The following is a 21,506-nucleotide window of genomic DNA, read 5'->3' as shown; positions in this document are numbered from 1 at the left end:
TTGTGTTCCCTCTGGCAGTAATGTGAAAGATATCAGTTAGTGGACGTGCGCCGGGTCAATAAGCTAACATGCTTTGGGATGAGGAGTGCTGTGTGTGTGTGTGTGTGTGTGTGGGGGAGGAGGGACAAAGTCCATCTCACTTTTCAAGTCAGATGAAGTGAAGGTCATTTCATCCCCTCTCCCCACTCTCTCTCTTAAATCACTGTTAGGCCTCTTATCTGACCCATCTCTTTGGGATGTTGGACATTTTGTCCAGATAAGATTACTGTATTTGAGTATTTGACTGTATGTATGAGGCGTAGTGTGTGGGCCCCCTGATTGCAGTGGTACCCTTCGGTCAGCAGAGGGCCCCGACAAGCCCTTTTAAGGAAAGTGCTTAGTCGGGGGTCACCATCTGAACCCTAATCTCAGTCACAATATTATTCCTCACCCGTGGAGGCATACCACTGCTAGTGCCCTCTCCAGAATGGACAGTCTTAATATGTTTAGATGGTTTGGTATATATAAATGACTGTCACCCAGTGTTTGTGTATGTAATCAGCCTGCCTGGTGCTTACTAAAGACTCAGCTGTTCTCTGGATTTATTATTCCCTGGGACTGTCTGAAGAATAGCCGGCAGGTCTTCACTTCATAAAAGTAATTTTACTCTTTAGTTAATAATACAACTTCTCCAGTTAAATGGAAATTAAAGACTTATGTTGGCATTCATTTCTTGTGAGACAGTAGGTATTTTTTTTCATCCGCAATCAATACAGGATATTCAGCTTGTAACAAAGACACTGCCTGCACAGGCCTATGGAGGTTCTTGTAACATTGTTTGTGAGGTAAATAGAAGCATGTTATTGTTTTGTTTCCATGAAATGCTTTGAACTCGGGGAAATGTACTGCACATGCAGAACCATGGGCAGCAGACTATAAGGCTGCTCAGCCATACAGAAAAAAAAACAATGTAGGACAAGCTGGACATGTGAAATAAGACCGCACACTATTTTATCCAGTTCATTTTATGTGCAGTAGGAAGGGGGTAACGTTGGTTCCTGGGACAGTAGCCAAGGACATCCCAAATACTGGACCACTTCCCTTTGGCCTGCATCGGAGGAAGCCCATAAATAGAGAGGTGGTCGCTAGGCACTTGAGCGCCTTTCAGAGACGGAAGAGAGAGCGCTTCCTCTGCACGGCCAGGCAGAAGGTCAGAGCGTATTGTGTCCCAGGGCAAATCCCTGGCCACAGCTATGAGAGGAAGTAAGGCAAGAAGAGAGGGACATTTCATCATTACGTAATGATACACCATAACAAACCACAGCGCGCTCGCGTCAAAGTACACTCCGCCACCCCACTCCTCGTATCCTTGGATCATTCTTCCAGTTCATTTGCAGTGCTCGTGGAGGTCATTTGTCCTTCATCTGGAGTGGGAGGCCCCGATGTGAGAGAGGACTCGATTCTGGCTAAAAACAGACTTCACCTCTCGACTCGACATCCATAGGAGGATGATAAGGGGCTGAGGTGAGCAGAGGGATGCAGCTGCCTGGCTGATATACCCTGCTGACTCAGCAGCCCCACTTTGTATTTGGAGCCGGTGGATGTGATGGTGATGGAGAGTGCTTTATCGCAAGGTAAATAGCGGCTCTGGGGTGGTGGGGGTGGGGGTTCAGGCTTGCTAGGGGCTAATGACCTTCGCTGCCAGGCATTTGTTAGACCCAGGCTCACTCACAGCTTAAAATAAACACCGGGCTTTCTAATTGGGCTGGCGATCAGGGATGAGAAGGTCTCTGTTTAGACACGGCCCGAATCAAAGAGAGAAGTGTCGGGGAGCCCAGAAAACAACAGGGGCCGAAGTTCATGGCTGGTTGGAAGAAGGTACTACAAAATCTGCTGACAAACTCTGATAAGGGCAGGCAGTACGTCCATTCAGAGCCTCTTCTGATTTAGTACTGGTAGTGGTTACACATTCGCAGCGTGGAGCGCAACAAATGGAGAATGAGAGAATAAGGCAGAGGCAGTTTGAATTGAGTTGCATAAGATTCACATTTATTTTGCATCAAGTTAACATTCTAAACATGCGGTGAACATTTCTTGGTCACACTGCCACAGGTAGTCCCAGTTAGAGAGCAGAGAGAGAGAGAGAGAGAGAGAGAGAGAGAGAGAGAGCAGAGAGAAAGAAATAAAGAGAGGAGAGAGAGAGAGAGAGAGAGAAAGAAATAGAGAAGAGAGAGAGAGAGAGAGAGAGAGAGAGAGAGGCAAAGCTGAGGCTGCTGGGGATAACCAGGTGACTGGGAGCATCATGGACAAGATGGTGTCCCACACCAATCTACATCATCACTTGACTCGTGAAAGTGATAAGATATCATTGAAAGTATCTGATAGAGGTCTTCTGGCATTTTATTGGCCATGACACTAATCAATTACTTACTCATTGACCATTCAAGACTCACTGCACAACACAATGTTATCAAATTCACAGAATGAGATGTATAATCCAAGTCCCTTGAATACTTTTTTAACTCCCGACAATAGCCACTGAAGATCCAATCAATGCCAGCGCTACATTTATGGCAATTACAACTACACCAGTTTCTTGGGAAATTGGAAAAGGGGTGACTAAAGATGCATTATGCCTAGCTAATCCTCAGAATGGCTATCAATTTCTACCTCCTCAAATCTGATGGCCGCTTTTTTTTTTTTTTTTTAACACTCAGCCATGAATGAATCTCCTGTTAAAGATATGACCTCAAAATGTTAACGCATCTGTGAATGTCCATCCATTCACCCATCAGCGCAGTGGCTGATGAAACATCCCATTCCTCAGATTATGTTTTCAGTAGTTCATCTTTCAGGAGAATATGTGAAAATTAAATCAAATAATAATAATAATAAAAAAAAAAACAAACACAGTGAGAGGCAGATCGAAGGAGACTGAAAATGAAAAATAACCCCAAGCTCCTATTGTGAGAGAGAGAGAGAGAGAGAGAGAGAGAGAGAGAGAGAGAGAGAGAGAGAGAGAGAGAGAGAGAGAGAGAGAGAGAGAGAGAATGTCACAGGCTGAGCACTCTGCCCATTTTGTCTGGTGAGAGAGAGAGAGACAGAGAGAGAGAGAGAATGGCCATGCCCATTTGTGTCTGTGGGCCCATTTGTGTCTGAGGCCATGTCTGCATCCCTGAGTGTCTGAGTCTGGAGACAGACATCACCTATCAATCAAACAAAACCCCCACTGCAGACCTGATGTGGAGATTACAATAAACCAAAACAAAAGTATTTATATTGACAGAGGCACGGCCCCCTAGAAAATGGAGTGGTATTTGCCATTTCCAATCAAAAATGGATTTCACATTGCCCATGAACTATGGCAACAGAACAGACCCTTAAAAAAGTCATCCCTCGCTTGAACACAGATAAAAAAAATTACACATTGTTTTTAAAAATCAGAAATGTAACATTCACAATGATCATCAATAGAAGAGGACAAAAATACAATCCAACTCAACATATTCTTTTAAAAAGGACAGCAAAACATAATGATGAACGAGAAGACCAATACATACGTATGGCTGCACGGTTAGCATAGTAGCACAATGGAGGCACTTCAAGAGCCTGGCCACGGCGTCTACGCAGCCCTGAAGGCCACTGCTGAGTGGTGGACATGCACAGCATAGCAGAACCTTCCAATCTGGCACAGTTACTTCACTTTAGAATCATTGTCTGGTGCAAATATGTAAACATTTAGAGACACAAGAAATACAAATTTTTTTTTTTCAAAGCAATACTTGGAATGTTTTCAGGCAGAGGCAGAAAACAATAAACTGGTCAAATGCAAATGTGTCAGTCAGTTCAACCTCGCTCGTCACCCACGTTTGGATGTGCTCCTTGATCGTCCTGGCTGGGTTTTAGAGCACCTGTCTCTTAGTGGTGGTGCACCCAGTAATCTACTAATCTAACTTGCATAATGTAGCACCATTTAAGATTATAATGCCTTCAAACCAGTCCAGGCACACACAGCAGAAACGGTCGACGATTTGTCCTCTTTTTTTGGAAGTTAGCACTTAATATCTCAAATCCTCCACACACACCAAGAAAATAGAACCCCACCCAAATCACAGATATCCCAGGGGGAAAAAATACAAAAAAAATATCCACTACTGGGAACGTACAATGTCCCCAGGACCTAAAACTACTCAATTCTATATGTACTTCAACAATAGTGATTCCTGAGAATTCTTTCTTAACACAGTACAATACACTTGCTTTTACCCTGTTTAAAACACAAGTCTTCAGGGACCCATGAGAGAGAAGACCAGAGAGGTCCTTACAGACGCCAACTGGAACCCTTTGGCTGATGTGTTTGGAAGCCTGCACGACACACACACACACACACCCACACACACACAAGTGTGTTTGCACGCACGCACACAGATACAGACACACGGATGCGTACACACACACACACACACACAGAGCACAGTCAGAATGGGGGGTGGTGGTGGTTCTGAAAGGATCCTTACCAAAAGAAGCATGTTTGAACACGGCTGGGTGTAGCGATACCTAGCACGTCAGCATCCATCTGTCCCTCCTACTGTATCAGTCATGGGGTTGTTTAGTTCGTTCTCACACTGTGCGTATTGCACTTTCTTGTCTCTCCGGCAACTGGCACACGTTAAGGTGGCTTACTGGGCCACAGTCTACTGGCCAAACAGTCACAGGACTCGTATGTTTGTTCCCAATCGACTAGTTAGTGGTCAAATTCACAGAGTCCTTCCAGAGCCCCTTTCCATCGTAGAAAGAAAACAATACTTGATACCATCCACTCCCTTGCACAGGATTTCTTTACGTGGGACTGTAGAAAATACCTGTATTGTTCTCTTTAAATTAAACTAGCACTCGGAAATGAGAAAGAGAACAGTGAATACTCAATGTCTCTTGATATATGCTTGATATATATATATATATATATATATATATATATATATTGCATATAAAGTCCATAAACAAAGCTAAACTGCTTGATTAAAAAAAAATGATGACAAGGTGCTGTCGTTTATGCACCAACTCCAAATATGTGGAAAATTCTACACAGGTAAATACGGCAATCAGCACCTGAACATGTAACAACTGAGGTAGTATATTTGGCTAAAATGTAGTTCATTCCTGCCCACGCATCACCAATCATGAGAATTAAAAAAATTTTGAGAGAGAATATCGGCCAGAACTAATCTGGGTGAAAAAAGAGAAATACTGTCTATGCTGTCAACATTTGATTTAACAGACTTGCGGTAAACTGCACTGTGACTTGCATTGTTTTGTGCATTCTGGAACAGAAGCATGTGCACAGCATAGAGAATCATACATTCATCTCTGTCGTGTAATAAATAGATATAGAGGACAAAAACAACATTGTTTTTAAAAACAAATGATGAAGGAGAGAGAGAGAAAGAAAAAACACAACAGCTGCTCGGCACATTCCCACACTGGGCCGCAAGGGAGGGAGGTGGCTTGTCAGCATTGCGCCTCCCTCCTCTGCGGCTCTCTCTCCTCCTATTCGACGGTAGGTTTAAGGAGGCGTGGCTCCGTTTCCAGGAGCGGCTCGAGTGGTCAGGCCGGGGGAGGACACTGTGCTGAGATTGCTCGCGTTGGACTTGCAGGAGTGGAGGACGGCTTTGAACAGCAGAGGGAGCTGGTCCAGGGGGACGTTGACCATCTTACCTAGACATACGGGAACAGGACATGGTCAGAGAGGCCACAGAGTCTCCACTCGCCCTCATCAACCAGTTCTGTCTCATCATCAGCATGGAGTCAAATGAATGAGAAGAAGATAGACATTCTGAAGATTGACATTCTGAATAGCTGCAAGTAACACAGTCACACCACATCACACAGGCCTCGTAGACAGAGGAAGGCTTTGTCATAAGCTGGGCCATTATAGTAAAGGACTAGTATAGTAGCAGGCCTGAAGTAACAGGACTCATAGGACTAAAACTCATAGGACTAAAACTGCAGCCTTATGGGGTTAAACTGAAGTGTTCAGCCTTAGGATACTTGGATACTCATTACTGGAACATGCGGCCAAACATTTCTCCTAACAAGCTCATAAAAGAGTGTCAAATGACAGCCTAAACAAAATATGTGTCTCATAATATTTGATGGCATGACAGTTTATCATGATGTGACATTCTTATTTAAACAATTTCAACTTCTGGTATAACAAGACAGTCCAAGGCTAGATTGAAAACAAATTTTTGACAAGGCTTTGTACTAGAAGTTTTACTGTAACTAACTTCTTAATCATTGTACTTGGTTCTCCTTTTACTCTTTTACTGACAAGTTTGTATCGTTATTATTCCTTTAATGGTTCCTCATTTTACCCTGTTTTATTATTTAATTCCTGTCATACTGATTAATTATTCTATTATTAGGCAATTTCCTTTGAATTTGTTGATGATGAACATTCTACTTATTTCTCTTGTGAGTTACCCGTGTTCTGTGTTCAATCTGTCAAGTTACATAGACGTGATTATTTTGTGACTCTTTGTTGGCCCTTTATGAAGCCATGAGACAATATTGCCATCATCAACAATGTCACCAAAGCACTTTATATCACTGGACTTGACAGGACATGGACATCTCCTGTGGTTCTATTTGGATTGTAATTGGACCCTGTGTGTGTGTGTGTGTGTGTGTGTGAGGCTGTGGCCTGGCTATGGCAGCTCACCTGCGATGCAGCGGATCTCTGGCAGACACATCATGATCTCAGGGAAGCGCTTGGGCTGGTGTGGGTACTTGCTCTCGGTCAGGTCCTGGCACACGTACCAGTAGCGCTTGTTCAACTGCTCCACCTGGCCTGCGTTGGTCAGACCGGCGATGTCTGCTTGGACAAAAACACATCCAGTAAACACAGGGTTACTGAGCAGCCAAGGGAGACTCATTATGACGGGCCTAACAATTTAATGTGGCCCCCATACAGGTGACAGCAGTGGAGTTTGTGAGTACTGCCTGGTCACTTTGTTCGTTCAGTCATTCATTCATTCATTCAGTCAGTTCATGTCATGTCATCTTAACCAGGCTCCCCCCCACATAGGCTTGGGGTCTGTGTGTGTGTATGTGTGTGTGTATGTGTATGTGTGTGTGTGTGTGTGTGTGTGTGTGTGTGTATGTATATGTATATGTATATATATATATATATATATATATATATATATATATATATATATATATATATATATATATATATATATATATATATATATATATATATATATATATATATATATATAGACACACACAGTAAATGTTTGAAATTGTCAACTGCTGATTACTTGTACCTAAGCAAAAAGCATCCCAAGGCTAGGAGCAGGACTTTTTAAGAATGTACAGTACATGACTTCCAGATCTGTGCTAGCCTAAAAGGGTCACGTGGATGTGACCTAAAAGGGTCACATGGATGTGAATCTCCACAGCGCTGCTGACTGGCTGCTCTGTGTGGGTCTTGTTTGAGTGCTGGGCGGCCGAGGGCTACCTTGGTTGAGGAAGTTGATGGCTTTCATGCAGGCGTATTCCTCGTTGCTGATCTTCAGCTGGTGGAACTTGCGGAAGAAGTAGATGAGCCTTTCCATCACCTCCATGCTGTCCTCGCCAAACCTGAGTCAATAATCAATATCCAATTAAACTGCCCATCAATGAACCAATACATCAATAGGACGTTTCTCTTTAACATTGAAGCAAAATAGAAAATAAACATCTGCTGGCTGGCTGAAAAAGGGCTTTCATTGCCTGGATTGGGCTAGTACAAAATTGTTCAAGTCTACCTAAGGGCAAATACGTCACTCTATAATACCTTGTAAACTTAAAAAAAAAAGCTTTCATCATGACACATTCATCTACTTAAATATAAACAGTTAGTATGTTATGGCTGCTGAAGTGAACCCAAAGTTTAGTTTAGGGACATCATTGTGCACATCACAAACTGTCAAAAAACAGTAAATACTAAAAAGTCTGCATACTTCAAGTGTTTTTCTTGGTTTTATTTTGTCATGCTGTACAAAATTTCGACCTTCATCTAAAGAAGACAGCATGACAAAATAAAACACAAAAAAGGAAAAGATTAGACAAGTGTGCAGACTTTTAAGTAGTATGTTTATCGTTTTCTGGCATGCTGGTCTTCATTGCACTAGCTCATGACATACTGTGTGTGTGTGTGTGTGTGTGTGTGTGTGTGTGTGTGCATGCATGTGTGTGTGTGTGTTTGTGTGTATGCACGTGTGTGTGTGTGCGCGTGTGTGTGTGTGCGTTTGTGTGTGTGTGTGTATGCGCGGGTGTATGCACATGTGTGTGTGTGTGCACGTGAGTGTATGTCTGTGTGTGTGTGCACGTGAGTGTGTGTGTGTGTGTGCGTGCGCGCATCCTGACTGACCCTTGCAGCTCCTCGTCGGTGGGCGTGTACTTGGTGGTGATGTGGGCCAGGTCTCCGAAGATCTGCGGGCTGTAGATGGTGAGGCTGGCCAGCAGGATGAGCTCCTGCCAGGTGGCGCTGAGCAGCCGCGTGTAGTCCTCGATGGGCAGCTCGCAGAAGAACGGCAGCTGCTTGATCCACGAGATCTGCCGGAAGAGCAGCTCGTCCGCCAGGCGGCACAGCAGCGCAAAGAGCTCCACCTGAGTCACACGGTACCTGAGAGCAGGAGTAGGAGAGGAGAGGAAAAGGTAAGAAAGGAGAAGAGGGGAACAGGAGAGGAGAGAAGGAGAGGAGAGAAGGGAACAGGAGAGGAGAGGAGAGGGAGAGAGGAAAGGAGAGAAGGGAACAGGAGAGGAGAGGAGAGAGAGAAGGAGAGGAGAGAAGGGAACAGGAGAGGAGAGGAGAGAAGGGAACAGGAGAGGAGAGAGGAGGGAGAGGAGAGAAGGGAACAGGAGAGGAGAGAGGAGAGAAGGGAACAGAGAGGAGAGGAGAGGAGGAAAGGAGAGAAGGGAACAGGAGAGGAGAGGAGAGGAGAGGAAAGGAGAGAAGGGAACAGGGAGAGGAGAGGAGAGAAGGGAAACAGGAGAAGAGAGGAGAGGAGAGGGAAAGGAGAGAAGGAACAGGAGAGGAGAGGAGAGGAGAGGAGAGGAGAGAGAAGGGAACAGGAGAGGGAGAGGAGAGGGAGAGAAGGGAACAGGAGAGGAGAGGAGAGGAGAGAAGGGAACAGGAGAGGAGAGGAGAGAAGGGAACAGGAGAAGAGAGGAGAGGAGGGAACAGGAGAAGAGAGGGAGAGGAGAGGAGAGGAGAGAGAGAGGAGAGAAGGGAACAGGAGAAGAGAGGAGAGGAGAGAAGGGAACAGAGAAGAGAGGAGAGGAGAGGAGAGGAGAGGAGGGAACAGGAGAGGAGAGGAGAGGAGAGGAGATGTATATAGAAGAAAATTAAATAGGGGAGGGTAATGAGAAAGTGAGGGAGTAAGGGACAGGAGAGAGAGAGTGATGAAGAGTGGAAAGAAGAAGAGAGGAGAATGTGAGAGGAGAATGTGAGAGGAGAATGTGAGAGGAGAATGCAGAGGAGAAATGTGAGAGAACAGAGGGAGAGGGAGAGGCAGAGAAGGGAACAGGAGAGAGGAGAGGGAGAGAAGGAGGCAGGAGAGGGAGAGGAAAGGAGAGAAGGGAACAGAGAGAGGAGAAGGGAACAGGGAGAGGAGAGGAGAGAAGGGAATAGGGAGGAGAGAGAGGGGAACAGGAGAGAGAGAGGGAACAGGAGAGGAGAGGAGAGGAGAGGAGAGAAGGGAACAGGAGAGAGAGAGGAGAGGAGAGGAGAGGAGGGGAACAGGAGAAGAGAGGAGAGGAGAGGAGAGGAGAGGAGAGAAGGGAACAGGAGAAGAGAGGAGAGGAGATGTATATAGAAGAAAATTAAATAGGGGAGGGTAATGAGAAAGTGAGGGAGTAAGGGACAGGAGAGAGAGTGATGAAGAGTGGAAAGAAGAAGAGAGGAGAAATGGAGAGAAATGAGAGAGAATGCGAGAGGAGAATGTGAGAGGAGAATGAGAGGAGAATGCAAGCCTGGGACACAACCGATGCACAGCCAGCGCCACTTCCCATGACACGCATGGAGTACAGGAGCCCAACTACATCATCCCAGCACAATGTGTTAGGCATTCAAAGCTTCAATAGCAGCCAAATCAATTGGATGAAATAGAAATATCCATTAATTTGATTTAAATGCTAACTAATGTAATGACTCTGACAGTGATTCAGCTGAATGAAAGCCTTTGGCTTGAAACAACAAGAATCTTTATTCCGTGGTAAACAGGAATTTCCTTAGTTTATGGTATTCTTCCCCAGACCATACACATCTTAAAAAACGCACATTTGCCCAGGCCACAAATGAAAAACCAGGTGATATCTTTGTTTAAATAATGCTTTGGTGGTAAATGCCATGTTGCCCCACACACAAAGACAGCAGCAGCAGCATCATCATCATCTCACCCTTCCTCGATCAGCATGGGTGTGGCTAGTGGTGCCAGGTCCTCTGCGGCCACCAGCTGGGACACCAGGGTCTGGGACTGGGGATACAGGCCCGGCAGGAGGCAGCAGGCCTGCCTGCGTGCTGCCTAAAAAAGGTGCGGGAGGAACTGGTAGGAGGGGGAGCAATAAGTGCCCGCATACTGGTCCCTGTAGGCAGAGTAGCCGTTCATCTCCAGCGAGCGGCTAAGGGGCCGAGAGGGAGAGAGAGAATCCATGAATCCATGAACCAACACATTAAATACGTTTCTCTATAACACTGAAGCAAAACAGAAAATAAACAACATCTGCTGGCTGGCTAAAAGGGATTTCAGTGGCTGGATTGGGCTGTTACACTGTGGTTAGGGAATGGTTACGGAGCTGGCTTTTATAACTCATCTATTGAACCTTTCTCTGTATTGCTGCTCAATGAGAAAAAGAAAGAGAGAGAAAGTGCACTGTGATAAGAGAAGGGTATTGATCTGTAATTAATTAATCTATCGAACCCATATGTGCAGTCAGTGATGTGGCAGCAAGTACATTGTGAATGAAAGCATGATGCAGAAGGCATAACAACTGTGAGCAGCCGTTTTCTCCACTGAGCACATACGCAGTGGCATACAAGGACAATTTATGGATAGGACGTTCAATTCAGCAGTGTTATGACTGAAGTTGCCATCTATTGTTGTTTAAAACAATGTGTCAAGAAGCTGTCCTCCACTTCTGCAGAGTCAGTTTTGTTGGTGTTCCTCGGCTGATGTACTGTTGAGATTCACATGTACAGACGCATTCATGTGAGAAAAACAATGCGAAAGAGAAAGGGTGAAGTGGGAGCTGCAGACTTCGGCATGTACTGGACATGGTGAGGGTGGAGGGTGTTGCTGTCCACGCTACCTCCACCCAAACGAGTCACTGAGCACAGGAGAGGTGACCCTGAGACAGGCTCTCTCAGAGGTGGCGGCCCGTTCGCCGCGGTGCTTATCGCCGCACGCCACTGCAGGAACGAAAAACACACCACTACGCGCCTTGGTTTCCGCAGCAACACACATTCTGACTGGCAGACGCCACAAAAGGCGACAAGGTTTTTCCAGAATTCTTTGGTTGCGGTGTCAGCTCCGAGGCGCTGCTGGTTTATGGGTGTGGTGTGAATTTGGCATTGGGTGAGGAGCCCTGCTGAGGCCAAGGTGCACGTGCGTGGTCTCACAGCGCAGCGTGACTTGTCTCTGTGCTTTGTGGCCCAGCTATGAGCCCAAAACCACAGCCAAACTATACAAAATGGCACATTGGCACAAAAAATGGACTATTTTTGTCTAAATTGTCCTTTCTCCCACAGAAGGGAATATAGTAAGGCTTCATTCATTTCTCATGCTTTATCTGTTTACAGAATTTGAACTGAACAAGTATGAACGTAAGTTTCTAAGTGTGTCTAGAGAATTGCGCAATCCTCTTCAGTCTCCTTTTGACTTTTTCTCCTGCGCTTTTCCTTTCCATAAGTTTCTATTTGACCGTTCAGACTGCAACAAAAGGACAATGAGGAAGCCTTTCACAAGCCCACACAGGAAGATATTACTCATTGCTGCTGAAAGCATCTGAATGCTCTTGCTTTGCACCATTTTCTGTCTGTTAATATGTTTTTTCATTTCCCACAGCCACCTCAGCTCCTTACCTGGAGGACAAGGTAGAGATGGGGGAGGGATGGTTGCCCTCGGAGACGCCGTTGTCAGGGGAGCTGTGGTCGCTGTCTCCGTTATTGCTCCAGGTGTGTTCCGCCAGGCCGGCTTCCTCCTTGAACTCCTGACCAGTCATGATGCGCTCAATCTCCTCGTGCGAGATCTATGACAAGGGGAGGAAGAGGAGGCAGAGGTTAATCTGGCTGTATTTCCCAATCACTTACCCAGACAGACATTGCACTATTCAACACAAAAAAAACAATTAAGCCAGCTGCTTTTCTCCATTTTAAAACACAATATGCCTGGGAGGGCAAAACCTACTTTTTTACTGAGCACTGGCTATTCTAGCCTTGCTTCTTTTTTAAAGAGCACTGATTATTCTATCAGCTGTGGTGAGTTGTTGTTTACTGCCATTATTCCGTCTGAATTTAATGTTGAACAGGGGGGTCCTGGATGAGGTAGGGCATTTTGGCTACTCAGGGGGGTCCTGGATGAGGTAGGGCATTTTGGCTAATGTTGAACAGGGGGGTCCTGGATGAGGTAGGGCATTTTGGCTACTCAGGGGGGTCCTGGATGAGGTAGGGCATTTTGGCTGCCTCCCCCCCATGGGGTTTTGGTTCATTGTACCACGTGGTGGCATGGAGCATCTTTCACAAGCAATCGATAACTGGCAGACAATCAATACACAGCCACAAGTATTTGTAGGGATGTTAGAGTGGAGAGGAGAGGAGTCTCATTAGAAATAAGCAGGAGAATAAATAAAACCATTAATAAAGAGGATACTAAAGGAAGAGAGAGAGAGAGAGAGAGAGAGAGAGAGAGGGGAGAGAGAGAGAGAGAGAGAGAGTGTGTGTATGAGAGTGAGAGTGTGTGGGCAAGCGGTAGGGCTTGTGTGTGTGTGTGTGTGTGTGTGTGTGTGTGTGTGTGTGTGTGTGGGGGGGTGCACGGGGCGCTGAACCCTGCCCTGCCGCCTCTACCACACACACTTTCTCTTGCTTCCCTCTGCTCTATTCTCTGCGCTGAAAGGCGTCTGATTACTTTCTCAATGCGCAGGCAGGCAGAATGAAGATTAAGACTAATGAGTTAACTCGGGCCGCGGATAATAAGGAACAGGCAAGGGCCAGCGCGTCTTTGTCTCCGAGTGCTTTTTTCTTTTCTTTTTTTTTTATTAAGCAACGATGCAAGGACACGGTTTGAGCGAGGCGAAGCAAAGCAAAGCGCCGCGAGGCCCATCTGAATGCTTCGGCTTGTTTGCCAAAGCTTTATGTGGGGAATGTTATCTAAAAAGCCATTCTGTTGACATATTTTTTAACGGCGGGGGCATAATGTGTGGTATCGTGAGCACTGTGGAATGATGTCAGGCAGTTTTAAGAACACGAGACTGGCGCATCTCATTGCCGCCATCGAGGGGGAGAATGAGGTCAGAGCAGTGGGGAGAGGTAAATAAAGTGTTACACTTGTCGAAATCATACATAACTTGGCCATTAATGGATAACATTGTGCAGATGACTGACAACAAAGCCACTGAGAATGCTGCAAGCATGTTGGAGGCTTGGACGAGCAGGCAAGAGGCGGGTGGGGTGGGAGGGGGGGGGGGTGGTGGGGGCTGCGAAAGCAAAGCACTGTGCTGCCTGGTTTTTCCCTCTATCAAAGGCCTCCGCATTGATCTGATCAATCAACGTGGCCTTCATCGCTGTCTCTGAAGGCCACACAAGCTCCGTCGAAAAAATACAAATCAAACACACACACACACACACACTTTATTACTTCTCTTTTTGTCTCGGCGCTCGCTGCCGTCAGACACCACTCGTGGCCAGAAGAAGACCGAGCGGAGAGACAAGAAGAGCGCTGTAGAGCTCGGCACAAAACCCTCATACAGCCCAGACACTTCAAATCCATTTCCCAAAGAATGTGTGACGTGCTCTTTTAGAAGACATGTTTGTCCATCTCTGCGCTTGCACTTTGTCGCGCTGCCTGAAAGGAGGTTAGGGGGGGGGGGGGGGGGCGAGAGGGATACTTAATTGGAGGTGAAGTGAATTGACGGAGGGATAAGGCGAGGAGGGAGGAGGGGGCTGGAGATATGGTGGGTGGGAGCAGAGCTTACCTGTACTGGCCCAATGCTTTTGTTTCTTCCACCTGGCATCCCATCCTCCCTGATAGCTGGAAGTGGTAAAGAAGGGAAAGCAAACAGAATGCATGGAGAACAGGAGTAGAGTGAAGGATGAACAGAAGGAGAGGGAGAGAGAGAGACGGGTATCGTTATGAATCAGATCAAAATATGATATATGATCAGTTCATCCAGCATACAAAGCATCAAATAAAAGGAGTTTCACTCAGGAAATTGAGGTGAGTATGGAATGACCCTCTTTTTCGACCCAATTTCAAAAACATATTCTTAACAATTCTTCAGAGTAATATTCATAACCCTTCCAGATCCACAACCTCCATCATTGCTGCTTAGATCATGAGGAGAAAAAAGCTCTTGCAGAAACTATTGATGGAGCCCACGTCATCAGTATAGGCACAGCTCCCTCTAGTGTTGAAAACTGACTATGCAGATGACCACACATACAAACTTGCATTACATTGAATGGACCTACATAATATGTGGATTCTAATACTGAAATCCTCCAAGTAACTGTTTATTAACATATAGGGCACACCTTTAAATTTTCAATTTGACATCATAACATCTATGGGACTTGTGTAGAAATCTGGAGGCCTTGACTGAGTCTCAAACTGCATACTTCCATCAGTACACTGCTAGTATGCATCGAGCTCTTACTTACGTTGTGCCCACTTTTCGATGGTTAGTATTGTCCCAATATCTGTACTATATACTATACTATATGTACTATGTAACCCTGTGTCAGATAGATGTAATGCAGCTATACGTCAGCAGGGTGAGCCAGAGAGCATCATAATCAGATCCAGACACTGCACCCAATCCACTATCAGGACATCAGACATCTACCTACACTTTCATTTTGCCATTTTATAAATATTTATTTATAAATATGTCTTTATTACACCATTTAATAAAGACTTAGGCTTAAGGACTATGTTTACATTCTCATGCAAAAACCATTCAATGCTATTTAAAATCAGAGGTATCAGCAGTTTTTCCTGGGAGTATTCACACATGGAGAAATAGCAGAAACATATTTTTGAATCAGGTTGTCAGCATAAAGGGTGGGTGTCCCAGATAACAAATTTGTTTGCATTACCCTACCCTCTTCATAGACTCACTCAACATCAAGTTATTCTGATGAGGTACACATGGAGAATTTTAAAGGTTGAAACTAGCATTTCATCTAAGGGGACCACGTTGGAACCGAAAAAGTCATGGTGCTGCAACTCTGGCCAGATTGGGTCAAATCTAGCCTCTAGCATCTAGTTTTTTTTTTTTTTTTAAGATAGAACACCTCAAAAATCTCACAAAAATGGGAGGGAATAAGGTGTGAGTGTTGTTTAATATTAATAATTATCTTTGGAATATGTATATCCTATTTGCATTCTCTCACACTTCCTGGGAAACTACCTTTAGTTAATGTCACTGGTTGAATATCAGATTAATACATGGTGACCAGTCCTTTTGGTTGGTGGTGATTTATTTGAGTCACTGAAACTGCATATTGTAGATGTGTTGACTGAATGTGGTTGTGGATTATAACATGGGAGGTAATCTGATCAAATAACAGAGGTGAGAAAATGGGGCATCACATTTCTTCAATCCCTGCTCTGGCCTCTGGGGGGAGCCGTAGGCCATGCGAATTGACTGAAAAAATCAGGGCAGAAATTCCCACAAACGCACACATGTTTGCATATCTGTATGTGTATGTGTTTGTGTCTATATGTGTGTGTGTTTGTGTGTGTGTGTGGAGAGAGAGTGTGTGAGAGAGAGAGTGTGTGTGTCCTACGGGAATGCCTGTCCTCTCAAGGGGCAATGCTGCAGTGGTTTAAACTGCCTCAACAGAGAACAGCACTGGCAGTTTGTTTACTAGTTCAACAACAACCACAAAAGGGGAACTTCCCACGGGCTTGGAATCTCTCAGCCACACGCATCCCTGGCATGCCTGCACTACATCCAACCTTGAAAGACAGGTAGCTCGATGTACCACTGGTGTAAGTACACCATGGTCGTTGTCTTTTAATTGTAGCGTTCACACCTTAAGTGGATTAAGTTTGTTGCCTCGCCTCTGGAGACGACTGGGATGGGTACCTGCTGTTAGTGCATGTGAGTGAGTTTGTGTTCATATCTGATATGGGACGCATGCACGCTCAGATGTTGTGTCCTGATTTGATAGGGGTGGGGGTAGGGGTGGCACCCTCTTCCATTACTCTGCAGGCATAGATGCCTGATCACTATCGAAAACTTTACATATCACACATCTCTCTCTCTCCCTGCATCTTCCTCTTTCCTCTCCCTCTTTCTCCTTTTTTCTATGCTACCCCTTTTTAGTTCCATGTAGAGCAACTCATGATGCAAGAACCGCATCTTTTAAATATATGAAGCTGCTGGGCCATTTCTTTACATTTCATTTTCAGTTAATCAGGCCTGAGGGAGCGTGCTGTTGGTTGGGCCAGGCACTGAGATGGAGGGTGAAATTCGGATTACAGAGAGCGGCGTGTCGGATTGGCGCCTCTCCGCAGCCGAGACGCACCTGTCGGCGTTGATGAGGTGCGTCAACCGGCGGACCGTCAGTGCCCACAGCGGGCCTGGAGATGACAGGCCAGAACATGCGGAGTGAGGCCTGAAATCGCTGCGGAGGTGGACAGATGGAAGACTGTGTGGAGCTCAGGCTGATCTGTGCAGTCACATGGAGGGCAATCTTGCCACCCGAGAAAAAGGAGGGGTTTTGCTTATCGGATTGATCTATGCAATGTTTTTATTTTATCAATGTTTGATCAAACATTTCATGCGAGGAATCAGATGTTATCTAAGTTACTATAAAAGGTGGGATGCAAAATTTATCAGTACACGTGTGTGTATCTGTGAGTCTGTGTGTGTGTGTGTGTAAGATAGAGGACAGGAAAGGATCACAAGCAGTGTCCCTTTCAATGAGCCTCTGTGACAGACAGCGGAACTGATGTCAACCTGAGTTTCAGAAAATGAGAAAGACCATGTGATTTGAGTGTGTCTGTGTGTGTGTGTGTGTGTGTGTGTGTGTGGCGTCAGGGGTCTAGGATCATCCAATCGAGTAGATTAAATGTGACTGACTGCCACCCACAACCAAGCCCTCTCAGGTGTGTGTAGTTTAGATTTATCCAGGCCAACACCTGTCAGGCTGCATCATAATCCTCTTCCGAATTAAGACCCACACACACACACACACACACACACACACACACACCTGGAGGATCTGCCCGTAGATGGGCCCATCAGGTAAAGAATAATGCCTTATTTGAGGATTTGGCGTGATGCCTGGTGACATCTGTCCTCCTCTGGACGAACCTGTGATGTAATCTGTGCTGCGTGCTGATAGCCTACATGTGTCCTGCTGTTTGCTGCTGCAGGCTTCTCAACACTTCCTGTAGTCCCACAGCACGACTCTAATCTGACATGCTTTCAGCAGAAAGTAGATGACCACTGATGACTACTGTTTTTTTTTTCAAATCAACTACACCTCCCATACCTTCTATGTCAAAATATTTTTGACAAACTGTGACTTACTTGACTAACAAATGATGGCTTTGGAAAATGGCTTTTAGCTCGATGATTGTACACTGGATGATTTTAGGCCACGCTTTAAAAGAATGACTTCCGAACGGCCTTACCTTTGCGGTTCATGCCCATCTGCAGGCACTTGAGCAGGCGGCAGTACTGGCAGCGGTTGCGCTGCTTGCGCGACATCTCACAGTTCTTGTCGCGGCTGCAGCGGTACACGCGCTTGTTGCAGATGCTGCGCTTGAAGAAGCCCTTGCAGCCCTCGCAGGAGATGATGCCATAGTGCAGGCCGGTGGCGCGGTCACCGCAGATGAGGCAGGAGCGCTGGTCAGCCTGATCATCTGAGGGAGACCAAAAGAGAGGAGGAAGAGCAGAGGGTACAGAAAGAGAGAGAGAGAGGAGGATAGAGAGAGAAGAAAGAAATCAAGACAAATGAGAAAAGATACAGAGGCATTTAGTACACGATAACACCATTGAGTGGCATGTATACCCACATATAGCCATCAGGCATCACAGTGAGCACCAAAATGAGTCACCCCAGTCTAACCCAGAGCAGGCGCTTGCTGGGGCTGCATTCCCCCATCCTCTCCAATCCTGCCCTCTCCACCAGCCCCCTCCTCTGCTCTGCTGCCCTGCCTTTGCCTCCATTTTGTGCCGACGCTGGCCGAGTCGCTCTGGGCGAAGGGGGGGGATGGGCTGTCACATTGGATCGGGGGAGAGCGAGGAGATGGCGGGCACAGCGCGGCGACAGAATCAGGCTGAGCGGCACGCTGCCTGGCATCTCGCGCTCGCCCCTGGACACGGGCGCTGGGGAGAGTGAGGCATGAGGGGGGCGCATGGGGCCCAGGGCCAGAGGGGAGAGCAAGAGGAGAGGAGAGGAGTGGAAGAGGAAAGCTGCAGCAACCCTTCATGCCACCACACACACACACACACACACACACACACAGACACACAAACCCCAATGTGTGTATTTGCCATGATCGTTTACGTGCAAGTGTGAATCTGCAAGAATTCAGCTGTCAACTGCTGTTTTTTTCCCTTCTTTTTGCTCGTTCCACATTTCATGTGGCTGCTCACAACACTGCGAGCATTTTCACATGAGCAGCCACGTTGGCACGTTGCACATTTCCCTCCGGATTACTGCCCGCAAGGCCCCCAGGGGTGGCACCTAGAAATGCCACGACACAAGCAGCAGCTCCTGCCCTTAAGGTGAGTGGGGCAAATCATGCTGCGGAAGGGTCTCTCTCCATGTGTCTGTGCACCATCAGCTCCATGTGATGGCTGCAGGTGCTACAGGGCTGGTCCCAATGTTCAGGCCTTGCTTTAATTAAGGGCATTTTAAAGCACACTTGAGTGGTCAGGGTATCATAGCCACTAGGTAGCAGGTAGAGGCTTGGCTACTTAGCACAGTGGAAGTAGGAGAATGGAGAAGACACTCTGAAGGCATGGGCTGGGGTGGTGGTGATGCTGCTATATACACATATGCATGGGCTGGGGTGGTGGTATACTATATGCATGGGCTGGGGTGGTGGTTATGGTACTATATACACATACAGTATGCATGGGCTGGGGTGGTGTTGATGCTACTATATACACACATATGCAGCGACTCTAGCTACATGAGCAAAAATGCAAAGCACTTGATTGTGATAACATCCAGCTGGTGTTAACTGGCTCAATCAGGGAAAAGGTCACTAAAATAAAACACTGTAAATGTACTTCTAAACGTGGAAAGGAACAGCATGCTTGAGGTTTCATCATGAATAAACACACAACCATACCTGTCTATGCTGCCTGCCAAGAGAATCTAACTTGCTCCAACCTACTTTTAAAGTTTGACAATTCGCTCAGAAGCTGCTACAGCCAAGCAGAACGGGCCGCACGTCAGCCAGACCCCTGCCAAGCGCTCGGATTGGCATCCGTGGTTCGCACAGCGAGTATTTGGCAGCTCCAGATCCGTGCCAACATGGGTCCTGTAACCAGGACAAGATGGCTGCCGAGAGCCTTGTTTCACTCCTGCTGTTAAAGCACCTCTCCATCCTCTCCATTTCCCCCCATCAGTCCTGGATAATCTGGTGATGTAGGACACTGGTGTGTGCATGTGCAGTTTGTGGATAACTATTCCCCTCACTGAAGTAGATGGGCTACCTGTGGTACTAAGTCAGTGCAGGAGATTATTTTATCAGTCTAGCACATTCTGGCACACATTAAATTATATTTGACCTCATTAACTTGATATTTTCACAGGTCCTTTAAAGGGTGGGATTTGGTAGTCAAAAATAAATAAGAAATTAAGTAAAATTTAGACCTGTGTGTCTGTATGTACAGTGGGTTGCAAAAGTATTCAACACCTTTGAAATGTATTACCATATTACATTTTAAAAAAGGTACTTCAACCCCCTCTACTTAGGTAGCGGAGGTAAAACTCCTTTGGTTTAGCTGCAGGGACCCTCTCCATTGTAGCAGACGTGTAATGATATTTGGAGCCTTGTCAGGGGCTTAAAGTGGTGATTTACTTTGATGTAGCAAGACTGACCCTCAAGGCCAGGCTATATGGTATTTTGTTGTACTTGTATATTCCGTATTTGTTATTTATTTATTTTTATTTTAGCACGCAGGCAACATATTTAGCCTTCAGAAATGTGCTAAAGAATACATTTTCACAATGAAAATACTCAATACTGACTGGGGAATAAGCCTAGATACCTTTTCTAAACAAGAAAACGGTTTGCAGGGGTTGGATACTTTTGCAAGCAACAGTATCCAAAACAGTATACTTCAGCATTTGTAGCCTATTTTTTATTTATTTATTGGGGTGGGGGGTGGGGGGGTGATCACAGATCGGATTGGAAGCCGGGTCCCTATGGGCACTTGGGGTACGGACCATGGAGCCTCTCCCCCAGCTCTCTGTGAGGCTACATTTTTTAGACTACGCTGCATATCACATTTTCAATATGCACAGCAGTGCTTTAGGAATTTATTCAGCACAATGAAAACAAACTGTTTTTGTTGATGACATGCTTATTGAACGCAATTATATTTGCCTCTTTTCCCATTTTGTAATTTCAGTTGTTTCCATTGATCTTGACTGAAAATCCACTCATAGGTTTAGATGCACCCTGTGAGCAGAGCTGTAGACTTGGGTGATGCAAATAAATGAATGAACGGTTGCTGAAGAGGATGAATACCATGCATACCAATTACTGCAGTCTTCAAAGGAACTATATTTAGAGCACATGTATGACAATTCCTCTGATGCCAATTGTGTGTGTGTGTGTGTGTGTGTGTGTGTGTGTGTGTGTGGTTCCCATCTTAATCACCCTCCACACTGGTCCACACTCTTTGGGGAGATGAAGCGGCTCAAAGCGTTGGAAATAGGAGCAGTGTGAATTCTTAAATGACATAATCCCCCCAACCTTCCTCTGGCGTCTAAATCCTCCAGGCAGGAGTGGGGGAATTAAGCCCGGGCCTTGCGCCTCTGTTCTCAGACAGAATTAGAAAAATCTTCCATCCACCCACATGAGCACCAGCATCATCATTATCACAACCATCATCATCATCATCATCATCTTCGTCATGTAGTTTCTCACCCCTGCAACATTTTGACCCTTTCCCTATATTCCATGAGGGAGAAGGAGGGAGGGAGGGAGGAAGGGATGGAGAGAGAGAGAAGCAGGGAGAGCAGGAGAGAGAGAGAGAGAGGGATGAGCACAGTTGGAGAGGAA

General features: G+C 45.9%; 1 protein-coding gene across 1 annotated transcript in view; it reads right to left on the bottom strand.

Annotated features, from left to right (window-relative positions):
- Positions 1 to 3,152: 3,152 nt before the first annotated feature.
- nr6a1b (nuclear receptor subfamily 6, group A, member 1b) overlaps positions 3,153 to 21,506 on the bottom strand; it is a 102,156-nt gene continuing 83,802 nt past the window's right edge. The window contains 8 exon segments of the mRNA XM_048258471.1: positions 3,153 to 5,694; positions 6,701 to 6,853; positions 7,505 to 7,626; positions 8,399 to 8,653; positions 10,429 to 10,650; positions 12,110 to 12,276; positions 14,218 to 14,273; positions 17,892 to 18,122. Coding sequence (XP_048114428.1) covers positions 5,543 to 5,694; positions 6,701 to 6,853; positions 7,505 to 7,626; positions 8,399 to 8,653; positions 10,429 to 10,650; positions 12,110 to 12,276; positions 14,218 to 14,273; positions 17,892 to 18,122 — 1,358 coding nt within the window. The 3' untranslated portion in view covers positions 3,153 to 5,542.

Source organism: Alosa alosa, chromosome 12, assembly GCF_017589495.1.
Source record: "Alosa alosa isolate M-15738 ecotype Scorff River chromosome 12, AALO_Geno_1.1, whole genome shotgun sequence".
Lineage (NCBI taxonomy): Eukaryota > Metazoa > Chordata > Actinopteri > Clupeiformes > Clupeidae > Alosa > Alosa alosa.
The sequence above is the reverse complement of the archived record's forward strand: the minus strand, read 5'-3'. Positions and strand labels throughout refer to the sequence as shown.